The sequence below is a fragment of the Calliphora vicina genome, chromosome 2, assembly GCF_958450345.1.
Source record: "Calliphora vicina chromosome 2, idCalVici1.1, whole genome shotgun sequence".
Taxonomy (NCBI): Eukaryota; Metazoa; Arthropoda; class Insecta; order Diptera; family Calliphoridae; genus Calliphora; species Calliphora vicina.
The window spans coordinates 128,594,979-128,610,322 of record NC_088781.1 but is presented as its reverse complement, the minus strand read 5'-3'; the positions used below and the strand labels follow the sequence as shown (position 1 = coordinate 128,610,322).

Sequence of the window (15,344 nt, the reverse complement as noted above, 5' to 3'; positions counted from 1 at the left end):
TCTCTAGTCAGATTACATCCTCAATCGTTGTTCTCTCTAGTCAGATTACATCCTCAATCGTGGTTCTCTCTAGTCAGATTTGATAGACAATCGTGATTTTCTTTCCAGTCAGATTTGATAGGCATTCGTGGTTGTCTTTCTAGTCAGATTTGATAGACAATTTGCAACCCCATAAACAATATATATTCAGGATCGTTATAGATTGCGGAGTTGATACAGTCATATCTGCGTGTATGTTGAAATCAAGTTTCCAAAGCCCCCAAAGAACTTTCATATTTTGATACATCAGTATATCCCCTATAGACCAACATAAATTTGCTGTTAAAAATCAAGAAAATCGGCCCACAAATGGCTGAGATATAAGCAAAAAACCACGACTACCTCAATTTTTTTCCAAAATTTTTTTTACGAAATAATTTTTTTATCTTCAATCATACTTTAGTGAAGGGTATATATTATCTTACTTGTTTTAATGTTAAACTGTAAATTATATAAATTGTTACTGTAGCGTTACCTCCAATCCCACTTATACCGATCATAAAACGCTCATTTATCAGTAGGAAGATGCTTGTTTTTTGTTCTGCCTCTGGCGTTGATTTGTAGGCTGAAATGGAAAATTCTAAAAATGCTGGCATTCATTCATAAAATTTATTTACAATAAAAAACATTGGCCCTAGAAAAACAAAGAAATAAAACCTTAAAGTTAAAACATAAAACTAAAAAAAAAACCAACTTAAAATTACAAAAGAAAACAGAACTAAAATTTCTATTAAAACAAAATATGAACTATAATATTATTTGCATTATTCTAATAATAAAATCAATACGCTGCTTTTACGCCTTAACCGTAACCACCGGTCATTGTTATCGCAATGTTACGGTCAAATATCAAGTGCCCATAACCAAGACTCGCCTCAAGTTGGACTCGCACTTAACCGAATACTATGTGGAATTTGAAGATCGTGTACGCATTGACTCATTGCGCATGTGTTGTCCCGGCTATCGTACCATAATTTTTGGTTTATGTGAGCCCATCTGCTCGGAACTCTGTCCAAACAATAGTTATTGTGGTGAACCGGAAAAATGCCAGTGTATACGTGGCTACGAGGAATCACACAATCATCATGTACGCTCCATAACCAGCAAACAGCCCAGACAACTGAGATGTCGCCCCATATGTGCGGGTGGTTGTCCCCATCATAGCCAGTGTGTGGCCCATAACAAGTGTGTTTGTCGTGCCGGCTATAAGGATACTAGCAGCTGGTTTAATAGTTTACGCTGTGAACGCATCCAGTGTCCCATGGATCAGGTGTATGATGTGCTGCAGCATAAATGTATCAAAGTCGATATGAATTTGGAGGAATTAATGCAGCAGGTGGGTCAGAAATTGACCAAAGGTTTCACCATGCAGGACTATGATGAGGATGTGGATCAGAATGAGGAAGATAATGAGACATCACGTTTTGTGGGCTCTAGAGAAGACTGATTTTTAAGTTTTGTGTTGTTTTTTTTTCAAAATTTGTATGTATTAATTAAGTTAGTGTTAGTATTATAGAATATGTGAGGTTAGTGTAATATATGTGTGATAAATGTAAAAAAAATGATTAAAATCAAACAAAGAAAAAATAAATTTTATATATATTTTAAAAGTTAAAATGTTAATGTTAAAAAATATACACTATTTAAAACTATTTCAAATATTTGCTTTCAAAAATAAGTTTTAAATCCTAAAATTATTTCCTGCATTATGAAAATATGTTCTGCAAGATATTGAAATGATTGAATAACACTAATCCGTGACACATCGGCTCTTGAGTTTTAAATATAAAAAATGAAAAATACTTATATGTAAGAGTAAGATAAAACATTGTCCAATTCACAATCGGTGTGAACAGTGGGGCAGAATCAAAATTTTTCGGAAATAAATCTTGGATTTCTAAACGGCTGTTCTGATCGGTATGAAAATTGACAAGGAGTATTCGAGTTTATGTTACTAAAATGCTCTATGGGCGTTGCTATGGGAATTCAAACTAGGATAACTGTTAACTAAATGTTCACAAAAGCCGTAAAATGTTAAAAACTATTCAGTTATCACAAGTGCTTATACCTACAATTGTTTATATATTTTGAGACATTTTCTAATGCTCTGATGTTGCTGTTTTCAAATGGTCTTCCAATAGGGACTAACCAACTTTGACAGTTTATACAATTTACATAACGTTTAATCTGTTTATATATTGCGTTTTAATCTACTTAGTAGATTCGGAGCAACCAAATGAGATATCGATAATAAAAATTGATTGTTTCTTTACGAATTTGTTCACAATTAAGTGAATTCGCTAAATTTCACAAAATTTTAGTTTTTCGTTTGATATCTATATATATAACAAGTAAGAGTGCTATCTTAAATACCCTCCACCTAAATATGATGGTATAAAAACTGAAATAATATAACAATTGTTAGAAAGACTAGTTTACGCAGAAGATATTTTATTTCAAATGTACAAAAAATTGTATCTAATTCAGCAATTTGTAACTGAAATTCCTATTAGAAATTTAATAATTTATATATTTAATAATCAGTTAATAAGTTTGGATCAACATTTTTCCCTTTTAACATCAAGTGAAGAAACAGAGTATAAAAAAGGGTATACAAATATATTTAGACAAATTTCAAAATATTTGGTTGTGGGACTTATATGGGAGCTATGACCTATTATGAGTTGATTGTCATAAAATATTTTAACGTGATTTTTATGGACTTATATGGGTGATGTGGCCAATTATGTACCGATATTCACAAAATTCAGTATTATGATTTTTGAATACAAATCACTGATCTATGTACTATTTTGGTTCAATATATGAAGCTATGACCTAAGTATTTTAGGGCTATATTTGTAGAATTTCATATAACAACGCTATTAACAAAAGTAGACCTTATATGGGAGCTATGCCGAATTATGGACCAATATTTAAAAAATCTTTTAGCTCGATTCTTGGATACAAATTACTGATCGGTGTAAAGTTTTGGTTCAGTACAGATTTTTTTGGATATTTGTGCAGGTTAATGTGTTTTCATGAAGTAGTTCTTATATTGAGGCTATGAGCAATAATGGGCCTACCATCATAAAATTTGATACATCGATTTTTGTATATATTGAATAAATTTGTTTCGAATTTCAACCTGATAACTATATTTGTAACAAATTTATGAGGATTTTAGTGATTTTCGGGAGTGGACCTTATATGGGAGCTATGGCTAAATATGGACCGATATTCAAAAAATTCAGAAGTGTGATTACTGGATACAAATTACTGATCTGTGCGTTATTTCATTTTGATATCGATATGTTTTAAATATTTTTTAAGGTTAATATCTTTTTCGGAAATGGGCCTTATAGGGGAGCTATGACCATTTATCGGCCAATCTGCATACAATTTAGTACAGTGATTTCTATGTATATTAGTATTATTTTTGTCGAATTTTAGCATGATAAAGATATTTATAAGAGATTTATGAGTACTTAACTGATTTTCGGAAGTGGATCTTATATGGGAGCTATGGTCAAATATGGACCGATATTCACAAAATCCTGTAGTATGATTTCTAAGTATAAATTATGGATCTATGTAAAATTTTGTTTTGATATTGATATTTTTTAGATATTTATGTAGATTATTGTGTTTTTCGGAAGTGGTCCTTATATGGGAGCTATAACCAATTATCGGCCGATCTTCATAGAATTAGGTACAGCGATTTTGGTATATATGGGGACTATTTATGACGAATTTCAACTTAATAGCGATATCTGTAAGACATTTATGCTTATTTAAGTGATTTTCGGGAATGAACTTTATATGGGGGCTACGGTCAAATATGGGCCGATCCACAAAAAATTTGGGGTTGTAATTTTTTTAAGCACGAAACTTATTTCTTCTGAATTTTGTGTGGATACTGCAATTTTGTAGGCATTTACAGACCTAATAACCATATTTCGGGAAGAAATTTGTATGGGGGCTAGGAGAAATCATGGACCGATTCTTATAATTTTCGCCAGAGTTAGTCCCTTTAACATAAAAATAACATGTGTGCAATTTTATGGTATTATCTGCAATATATTTGCACAAATAAGGAAAACTATGTTAAAGTTTTTTTTAGGTTGTCTCACATTTTGGTTCATAACTCTGGTTCCACTGAACCAATTTTGCTGATTTTCAATACCAAACTGCTTAGGAGAACAATACACATTTTTTTTGCAAGTCTACTAATTTTGTTTGCCTATTTTGGACGTGAGCGTGTTTTACACAGACAGACAGACGGACAATCGACTTAGAATTTCATAAGGATCAATAATATATATACTTTGTTGGTATTTCTCAATGTTACACACGGAATGACAAACTTATATATACCCTCATTCACCACTTATGATGGTGGAGGGTATAAAAATGAATGTATGTGTGTTTATTTATTTGTTTATTTATTTGTTTGTTATTCTGTTCCTTATAGGAGGCAAAACTACTGGACCAATCTTCTTGAAATTTTTACTGTATATTCCTCTATATCTGGAAGGAACAACTGGATTCTTTTTATTTTGAAATTTCAAGTGGGCGTGGCACTTTCCATAAAAAGTAAATAGTTATTATGGAAAATCTGTTAAATTTGGTGGACTATAATTGTGAAAGCCGCAAAACTTCGCGGAATTTTCTTTGGTACCATTGAGCGCTTCTAGGCTGAAAATGGACGAAATTCTAAAAATGGGCGTGGCACCACCCATACCAAGTAAAAAGTAATTTTCGAAAATCTCCAGGGGTGTGGACCCTCCCATACAAAATAAATAGTTATTTTCGAATATCTGGAGAACTATAATTGTAGAAATCTTCAAACTTTGTCCGAATAGCAGACTTAGCATTTTACATGGTTTGCCTGAAAATGGGCGGTATTTAATTAGTGGACGTGGCACCTACCATACAATGCAAATGGTTTGTTTCGATTATCTGAACTATAATTGCAAAAGTATTTAAACTTTGTACGCATTAATTTCTTATCACTATACATAGTTTGGCTGAAAATGGGCGGGATTGTATTAGAGGGCGTGGCGCATATCATACAAAGTAAATAGTTATTTTCCAATATCTAGAGAACTATAATTTTGAAGGTCTTCAAACTTTATATGAATCAATTTTGTATCACTGCATGAATTATAGCCAAAAAATGGGAGGGATCGGAACAGGCAATGAGCCGCCTCCAATACAAAGTAAACAGTTATTTCTAAATATCTTGAGAAATATAATTTCGATATTATTCAAATTTTGTCCGAATAACACTCTTATTATTTTAAATATTTTGGCTGAAAATGGTCGAGATTGGATTAGTGGGTGTGGCACCTCCCATACAAAGTAAATAGTTAATTTCTTGAGAACTATAGTGGTAAAAGTATTTAAACTTTGTATGAACCAATTTCTTATCTTTGTATGGAGTTTAGCTAAAAGTAGTCGGAATCGGAACTGTGGGTGAGGACCCTCCTATACAAAGCACATGGTAAATTTTGAATAACTGGATAACTAAAATTTCGAGAATCTTCAAACTTTGTCAATTTTGAATAACTGGATAACTAAATTTGCGAGATTCTTCAAACTTTGTCTGAAATTTGTTTTATAATTTTACGTATGTAATTTGTCTAAGAATGGGCGGGTCATTATTGGACGACATGGAATCACAAATCTATATATTTAAAAAATAATATGGTTTTGTATGTTTATTTTTTTTTTCACCGCTAAACGGCTGTTTTAAATGTTTACATGTTCCTGTATGTCTTTTTACATGAGCAATTCCACCGTTTGTATAAATATTTGAGGCAAAATATGAGAGTAGTAGCCACAGAGGTCGTGGCACTTCCCATATAAGAGATAGAGTCCATACATTTTGTACGGTTATTCTACCATCAGTAGGACAAGAATGGGCGGACTATCAATAATGGGCGTGCACCCTATATGCAAATTAAATACTATAATACGTAAAGCCTTAAAATTTTGTATGAATTACTTATTTAGGCCAAAAATGGAAAAACTAGCAATAGAGGCCGTGGCACCTTCCGTAGATGTGACAAATTATATACAGTGGAAGCAATATCAGCAAACAATATTAATATTTAGGACAGAAATACGTGGACTACCAATAATATTAAGTAAATGTTAATGTTTTTAAACATTTGAAAATCTTCTATATATATATAAAAGTGAATGTGTATTTGTTTGTATGATTGTTTGCATATTTGTACTTCATATGATGCTAAACTAAGAATTACTTTAAGACACCACAATTTGTAATGGTACTCGACTTACAGTAAATAAATTTATGAACAATCTAATCGAGGTGTTCATTATAACTGGGAAGTATAAATGGACTGATGTTTTGCTGCCACGTATTGCCATGATAACTTCAGAAATGCTATTTGATTTTAGTGGATTGCAGTTTCCTATTTGCTTAGCATTTGCAGTGACAATTGATAAAGCTCAAGGTCAGTCTTTGCAAGTTTGTGGACTAAATCTAGAAAATCCATGTTTTTCACATAGACAGCTTTCATTTGCATTTTCGGGAGTGGGAAAACAAATAAACACCAAATAATTAATAAAAAATTTTATATAAACTTTTCTATTTTATTACAATTCATATTATGGTTAAAAAAAAGAAATAATATACTTTTTATTATATTAGAAACTAATTTTAGATAGACTAAATATATTGTAAATCATTACAGTATGGGTAGCGAAGCACACCGGGTTACAGCTAGTAAGTACATAAAATTGAATAGTTAATGTTCTTCTTCTTCTTCTAAAGACTATAGAAAATGTGGTTAGTAAAGTGACCACCCAACCGCAAAGAGTTAAGAGACTTTCGGGCAATCAATAAAAAAACTCACAGGGTGTTTATTGTTCATCGAATTCAGTGTTATTTTGCTATTTCGGTTGTTTGGTCACAAAAATTTAGTCCAAAATATTCGATTTGAAAAAAATTTATTCGAAACAAAAATTTGTATCATAGTTTATCATGGCTGGCTGGTTGTCCATGTAAACCTTGTGCGCAGAGTACAGGTCTCAATTTTGAATACATTTCGATAAAATTTGGCACATATAATTTTTTCGTCCCAAGTACGCAGCCTATTCATCAGACATACAGACAGACAGACAGACAGACAGACAGACAGACAGACAGACAGACAGACAGACAGACAGACAGACAGACAGACAGACAGACAGACAGACAGACAGACAGACAGACAGACAGACAGACAGACAGACAGACAGACAGACAGACAGACAGACAGACAGACAGACAGACAGACAGACAGACAGACAGACAGACAGACAGACAGACAGACAGACAGACAGACAGACAGACAGACAGACAGACAGACAGACAGACAGACAGACAGACAGACAGACAGAAATTGATTCGACAGACAGACAGACAGACAGAAACAAAAATTTGTATCATAGTTTATCATGGCTGGCTGGTTGTCCATGTAAACCTTGTGCGCAGAGTACAGGTCTCAATTTTGAATACATTTCGATAAAATTTGGCACATATAATTTTTTCGTCCTAAGTACGCAGCCTATTCATCATGTCAGACAGACAGACATACAGACAGACAGACAGACAGACAGACAGACAGACAGACAGACAGACAGACAGACAGACAGACAGACAGACAGACAGACAGACAGACAGACAGACAGACAGACAGACAGACAGACAGACAGACAGACAGACAGACAGACAGACAGACAGACAGACAGACAGACAGACAGACAGACAGACAGACAGACAGACAGACAGACAGACAGACAGACAGACAGACAGACAGACAGACAGACAGACAGACAGACAGACAGACAGACAGACAGACAGACAGACAGACAGACAGACAGACAGACAGACAGACAGACAGACAGACAGACAGACAGACAGACAGACAGACAGACAGACAGACAGACAGACAGACAGACAGACAGACAGACAGACAGACAGACAGACAGACAGACAGACAGACAGACAGACAGACAGACAGACAGACAGACAGACAGACAGACAGACAGACAGACAGACAGACAGACAGACAGACAGACAGACAGACAGACAGACAGACAGACAGACAGACAGACAGACAGACAGACAGACAGACAGACAGACAGACAGACAGACAGACAGACAGACAGACAGACAGACAGACAGACAGACAGACAGACAGACAGACAGACAGACAGACAGACAGACAGACAGACAGACAGACAGACAGACAGACAGACAGACAGACAGACAGACAGACAGACAGACAGACAGACAGACAGACAGACAGACAGACAGACAGACAGACAGACAGACAGACAGACAGACAGACAGACAGACAGACAGACAGACAGACAGACAGACAGACAGACAGACAGACAGACAGACAGACAGACAGACAGACAGACAGACAGACAGACAGACAGACAGACAGACAGACAGACAGACAGACAGACAGACAGACAGACAGACAGACAGACAGACAGACAGACAGACAGACAGACAGACAGACAGACAGACAGACAGACAGACAGACAGACAGACAGACAGACAGACAGACAGACAGACAGACAGACAGACAGACAGACAGACAGACAGACAGACAGACAGACAGACAGACAGACAGACAGACAGACAGACAGACAGACAGACAGACAGACAGACAGACAGACAGACAGACAGACAGACAGACAGACAGACAGACAGACAGACAGACACGCTCACGTCCAAAATAGACAAACAAAATTGGTAACCTTGCAAGAAAAATGTTTATTGTACTCATAAGCGGTTTGGTATTGAAAATCAGCAAAATCGGTTCAGTGGAACCAGAGTTATGTACTAAAATGTGAGACAACCTAAAAAAAAAACTTGACAATTTTTAAATAGTTTTTGTTATTTGTGCAGATATATTGCAGATAATACCATAAAATTTTACACACGTTATTTTTATGTTGAAAGGACTACATCTGGTAAAAATTATAAGAATCGGTCCATAATTTCTCCTAGCCCCCATACAAATATCATCCCGGAATATGGTACTATGGTCTGTAAATGCCTATTTAATTGCAGTATCGTTACCAAATTCAGGAAAACTAAGTTTCGTGCTTAACAAAATCACAACACGAAATTGTTTGTGGGTCGGCTTCCGAAAATCACTTAAATAAAGATAAATGTCGTATAAATGTCACTATTAAGTTGAAATTCGTCATAAATAGTCCCCATATATACCAAAATCGCTATACATAATTCTATGAAGATCGGCCAATAATTGGTTATAGCTCCCATATAAGGACCATTTCCGAAAAACACATTAACCTACATAAATATCTAAAAAATATTAATATCAAAACAAAATTTTACACAAATATCTATTTTATATTTAGAAATCATACTACAGGATTTGGTGAATATCGGTCCATATTTGATCATAGCTCCATATAAGGTCCTCTTCCGAAAATCAGTTAAGTACTCAAAAATCTCTTATAAATATCTTTATCATGCTAAAATTCGACACAAATAATACTTATATACATAGAAATCACTGTACCAAATTCTACGCAGATTGGCAGATAATTGGTCATAGCTCCCCTATAAGGCCCATTTCCGAAAAAGATATTAATCTTAATAAATATTTAAAACAAATTGATATTAAAATGAAATTACGCACAGATCAGTAATTTTTATCCAGATATCATACTACTGGATTTTGTGAATATCGGTCCATATTTAACCATAGCTCCCAGATAAGGTCCACACCCGAAAATCACTAAAATCCTCATAAATTTCTTACAAATATGGTTATCAGGTTGAAATTCGAAACAAATTTGTTCAGTATATACAAAAATCGATGTACCAAATGTTACGATGATAGGTCCATAATAACCAAAATAGTACACAGATCAGTAACTTGTATTCAAAAATCATACTACTGAATTTTGTGAATATCGATCCATAATTGGCCACAGCTCCCATATAAATACATAAAAATCACGTTAAAATATTCCCATATAAGTCCAACAACCCAATATTTTGAAATTTGTCTAAATATATTTGTATACCATTTGTTATACTCTGTTTCTTCACTTGAGGTTAAAAAGGAAAAATGTTAATCCAAACGTATTAACTTATTATTAAGTATATAAATTGTTCTAGCAGGAATTTCAATTATAAATTGCTGAATTAGATAAAATTTGTTGTACATTTGAAGTAAAATATCTTCTGCGTAGACTAGTCTTTCTAACCATTGTTAAGTACATTATTTCAGTTGTTATACCATCATATTTAGGTGGAGGGTATTTAAGATTAGGCACGGCCGAATATAGTACTCTTACTTGTTTTTATTCGATTCGAAATTTTCAGGAGATGGTTTGTAAAAATCGGTTTTCTTTTTTTTTGAGTCCAGTCAACTGTAATAAAAAAGCTCCCTGAAGTATGCAGTAAAAATTTAGATATTTTATTTGCAAATAAATAAGAACAGGCAGGTGTATGTGGGTTGGAGAAACTTGAAGAACTAACATTAGTAAATGCTACCGGGCAAAGCCGGGCGGTCAACAAGTATTAAGATAAAATCAATTTTTTACTTAAAATATATACATATGTACTTGAATATGATTTTTTGTCATCGTACGATAACGTTAAACTATTTGCAGGTATGACCAAACAAATTTTAATTTTTTAACGGCAGTTTCAAAACACCATTTTCAAAATTTTCAAATTTTTTTAAACAAATTTCAGAATTTGTTGATAATCACAGGGATTTATTGAAAATATAATAGGAAATAAAAGTATTGAAAAAAGATGTCCATACCTCCTACAGTTGTTCCGTACCTGCGACTTAAATTTTGAGATTTTCGGGATACAAATTTTTCAAATTGAAATAAAATTTTTATTTATGAATATTTTTCAATGACATTTGACAGTTATGTAGATTTTCCTATTTAAAATGGAAAAATAAAAACAAATTTTGAAATTTGTTATCAAGTATCCCGCAATTCCCAAAAAAATCTTGAAAAATACCAAAAATGGGTTTTTTCGTTTTTTGGCTATAATATCCATAATAGGGGCGGGGTTATCGGAACCCTTTACAAGATAATTAAGAACTTATTGGGCCATCTAAAATAGGTTACTATTTTTTGATGTCGAGTATGCGATTTCAGAATTTTTGCCCTAAAATTGAATTTTACATAAAAAATAGGCATTTTTTGAATGGACCTGATCCCGTCGGTATCAAAAATTATAAATGTTTTTTTCATTTAAAATATTTGGCGTAAAGTTAGCTTTTCAAAAAGTACAAACTCATTATACACCGTCTTAGAAAATTTTTAGATAACTTAAAAAGAATAAAAGTACTTTTTTCCTAAAAAAATTGCGAAAAATCGCTTTTTTATTTTTTTATATTCAAATGCACGTAACTTTGGACTCAGTCATGATTTTTAAGCACTTCTTTCTTTATTTGATATATAGATCTATTGTTAATCCTATAAAAGAAAAATTTATAAAATCGTAGAATATTTGGAAACGCGGTCACCAAAAAACTGGTGTAGGGTGGGTAAAAATGTTGAAAATTAAATTTTCAAATGCGAATATCTCCTAATAATTGATAGCTACGACGAAGTTTTATGTAGTGATCGACGAGGAGATTCTGCATGAGTAATTTTTTTTAAATAGGAACACAAACGAAGAAGTAGGATAATTTTAAAAATTGAACATACCCGAGGTGTCCTACTTTGGGAACCCCTGGTCCAAATTCAAAACTTAAACTCGACTACACTTCCTCCTTGCACATGTGAAATTTCATTCAAATCGGCATAAGGGTTTAGAAGTTACAGATTTATTTTTTTATTCTCATACCACTGTGCGTCATTAACTGGATGTTTTGCTCTTTCGCCAACTTTTGAAATACTTGGCTGTGGATCTTCATGTGCAGTACCAACAGATCATGAGTCAAGGCAGATAATTTAATCCATATGTGGTCTTATCTGCTATTCCTATATTTATACCCTACACCACCATAGTGGGGAGGGTATAATGCGTTTGTGCAGATGTTTGTAACGCCCAAAAATATTAGTCTAGTCTAGTCGGCTGGCTGGCTGGCTTTCCATATAAACCTTGTGCGCAGAGTACAGGTCGCAATTTTGAAGATATTTCGATCAAATTTGGTACATATTATTTTTTCGGCCCAAGGACCAAGCCATTATTTCACCTAGCCCCCATACAAATGTCCTTCCGACATTGGAGTTTATCGGTCATAAATGTTTAATTTATACATGTATCTCCACAAATTCCGCTCCAAATAAGTTTTATATACACAAAATTCATGTCACCAAATTTTGTTACGATCGGTCCATAAGTAGTCATAGCTCCCATATAGGTACGCTTCCGAAAATCACTTTAACGTGCATAAATCACTTAAATATGTTGGCATACGCACAAAATTCAACATAGTTAACTTTAATATAGACATAAATCACACGACCTAATTTCACGGTGATCGGTCCATAATTGGTCATAGCTCCCATATAAGGCACACTTTCGAAAATCACTCAAAAATATAAATTATTGAAATTTTAAAAGAAAAATTATTTTGCGCTTTTACTTAGTGTAGGGTATTATATGGTCGGGCTTCACTTATTTTTTTATATAAGAGAAAATATAACAAAAAATATAAAAAAACTATTAAATATAACACAACCTGCAATACTGCCCTGAGTCAACCCTTAGTTTTTGCGTTCTCAACACACATTTTGTTTAACATTTACAAATGCATAGACTGAATGAAAAATATCTAACCTTTAAACAAAAATATTTCGAATAGCGATCGGGCGACTAAAAGTTAGAAAAACTTTGATTTAAAAAAAAAGAAATCACACACAAAATATATCGTGCTAAAATTATGACATCACTCACAAAACAAAAACTAAAAGTCAGAATGCATTTCGACCCTCGAGGGAAATGTTAACAAATCTGCAACTAAAGTCACCGTTAAATTAAAAAACAAGTAAGAAAGTATGGTCGGTCAAGCCCGACCATATAATACCCTACACCAAGTAAATGAGTAAAAATATTTTTCTTTTAAAATATCAATAATTTATATTTTTGAGTGATTTTTGGAAGTGGGCCTTATATGGGAGCTATGACCAATTATGGACCGATCACCATAAAATTAGGTCGTGTGATTTATGTCTATATTAAAGTTAACTATGTTGAATTTTGTGTGTATACCAACATTTTTAAGCGATTTTTGCACGTTAAAGTGATTTTCGGAAGCGGGTCTTATATGGGAGCTATGACTAATTATGCACCGATCGTAATAAAATTTGGTGACATGAATTTCGTATGTATAAAAGTTATTTGGAGCAAAATTTGTGTAGATACATAGATAAATTAAACATTTATGACCGATAAAGTCCAATTTCGAGGGGACATTTGTATGGGGGCTAGGTGAAATAATATAGACATAAATCACACGACCTAATTTTGTGGTGATCGGTCCATAATTGGTCATAGCTCCCATATAAGGCCCACTTCCAAAAATCACTCAAAAATATAAATTATTGATATTTTAAAAGAAAAATATTTTTACTCATTTACTTGGTGTAGGGTATTATATGGTCGGGCTTGACCGACCATACTTTCTTACTTGTTTAATATTTTATTGTTAGAGAAAAACAAAAAATAACGTTACAGTTAACAATTCAAGTATTGATAATGTTAAAAAAACATTCGAAAACAAAGTCCATCATTAAATTTTCAAGAGAAATATTCTGATCAGAATAACTCCCGAACAATCTACAAAACAATTGACCAGCAAACCGTTTAGTTTCCGTTTTGGATATATGCTTTAAAAAATTTGAGCTAGTTGGACATGATCCTGAATTCAAATACAATATAAACGTATTAAGAACTTTTTATGTCGTTCATTAATTCGGGTTTTAAATTGAGTAACTAATTCTTTAGTAAATTAATTATTCACTATTTTAAATTATTTATAACAAATTGTATTCTACATCGAGCTCTATCAATGTTGCCGAATCTTTGCTTAATAAACTGGTCTTGGGAATTACATAAGACGAACTCCTGCTTTTCTTGCAACAAAACGTTAGTTTGCAATATTTGTGTTTATCATGCGATTTATTAAATATTTTGCAACACTTACGTACGCGGTATCATATATTATATGTATATTTGTATACCCTACACCACCATAGTAGGGAGGGTATTATGCGTTTGTGCAGATGTTTGTAACGCCCAAAAATATTAGTCTAACACCCACCTTAAAGTATACCGATCGACTTAGAATCACTTTCTGAGTCGATTAAACGATGTCCGTCCGTCTGGTCGGCTGGCTGGCTGGCTGGCTGGCTGTCCATGTAAACCTTGTGCGCAGAGTACAGGTCGCAATTTTGAAGATATTTCGATGAAATTTGGTACATATTATTTTTTCGGCCCAAGGACCAAGCCTATTGAAACTGGCTGAAATCGGACCATTATTTCACCTAGCCCCCATACAAATGTCCTTCCGAAATTGGACTTTATCGGTCATAAATGTTTAATTTATATATGTATCTACACAAATTCGGCTCCAAATAAGTTTTGTATACACAAAATTCATGTCACCAAATTTTGTTACGATCGGTCCATAATTAGTCATAGCTCCCATATAGACCCGCTTCCGAAAATCACTTTAACGTGCATAAATCTCTCAAAAATGATAGTATACACACAAAATGAATGTGGACATAAATCACACGTACTAATTTCATGGTGATCGGTCCATAATTGGCCATAGCTCCCATGTTAGGCCCACCTTCGAAAATCACTCAAAAATATAAATTATTGAAATTTTGAAAGAAAAATGTTTTTTCTGTTTTACTTAGTGTAGGGTATTATATGGTCGGGCTTGACCGACCATACCTTCTTACTTGTTTTTTATATACAGTGGTGGCCACGAATTTAAGACAAAAATTGTTTTCTAAATTCCACGTGATTGTCAATTATTTTTTCAAATATTTCCACAAATATGTATGCATGAGGACTGTTTTAACACACAAGTGTGTTTTATTCGACTGTGTCAATTCATACATATTCACCACGAACACATAAAATTGTTCTACAACTTGACCAAAAAAATTTTTTTTTAAATAAACATATTTTCTCACATTTATATCATTATATTTTTATTATTATAAAATATTCGGACCAAATTTCGTATTTTTAGTTCCATTAGTTTCGGTCATATCATGTTATTAACAGCGGATGTTCGCTGAGGTGG

The 15,344-nt window shown here is 33.4% G+C and overlaps 1 protein-coding gene across 1 annotated transcript; it reads left to right on the top strand.

Annotated features, from left to right (window-relative positions):
- Positions 1–700: 700 nt before the first annotated feature.
- On the top strand, positions 701–1,656 carry NimC3 (Nimrod C3). The gene has a single exon (XM_065501582.1). It carries the CDS (start codon positions 782–784, stop codon positions 1,484–1,486), a length of 705 nt encoding a protein of 234 aa, XP_065357654.1. The 5' UTR covers positions 701–781; the 3' UTR covers positions 1,487–1,656.
- The last annotated feature ends 13,688 nt before the right edge of the window (positions 1,657–15,344 follow it).

What these genes read in the sequence shown, in the direction of transcription:
- NimC3 (XM_065501582.1), top strand. Translation starts at nt 782, where the DNA reads ATGAACTATAATATTATTTGCATTATTCTAATAATAAAATCAATACGC.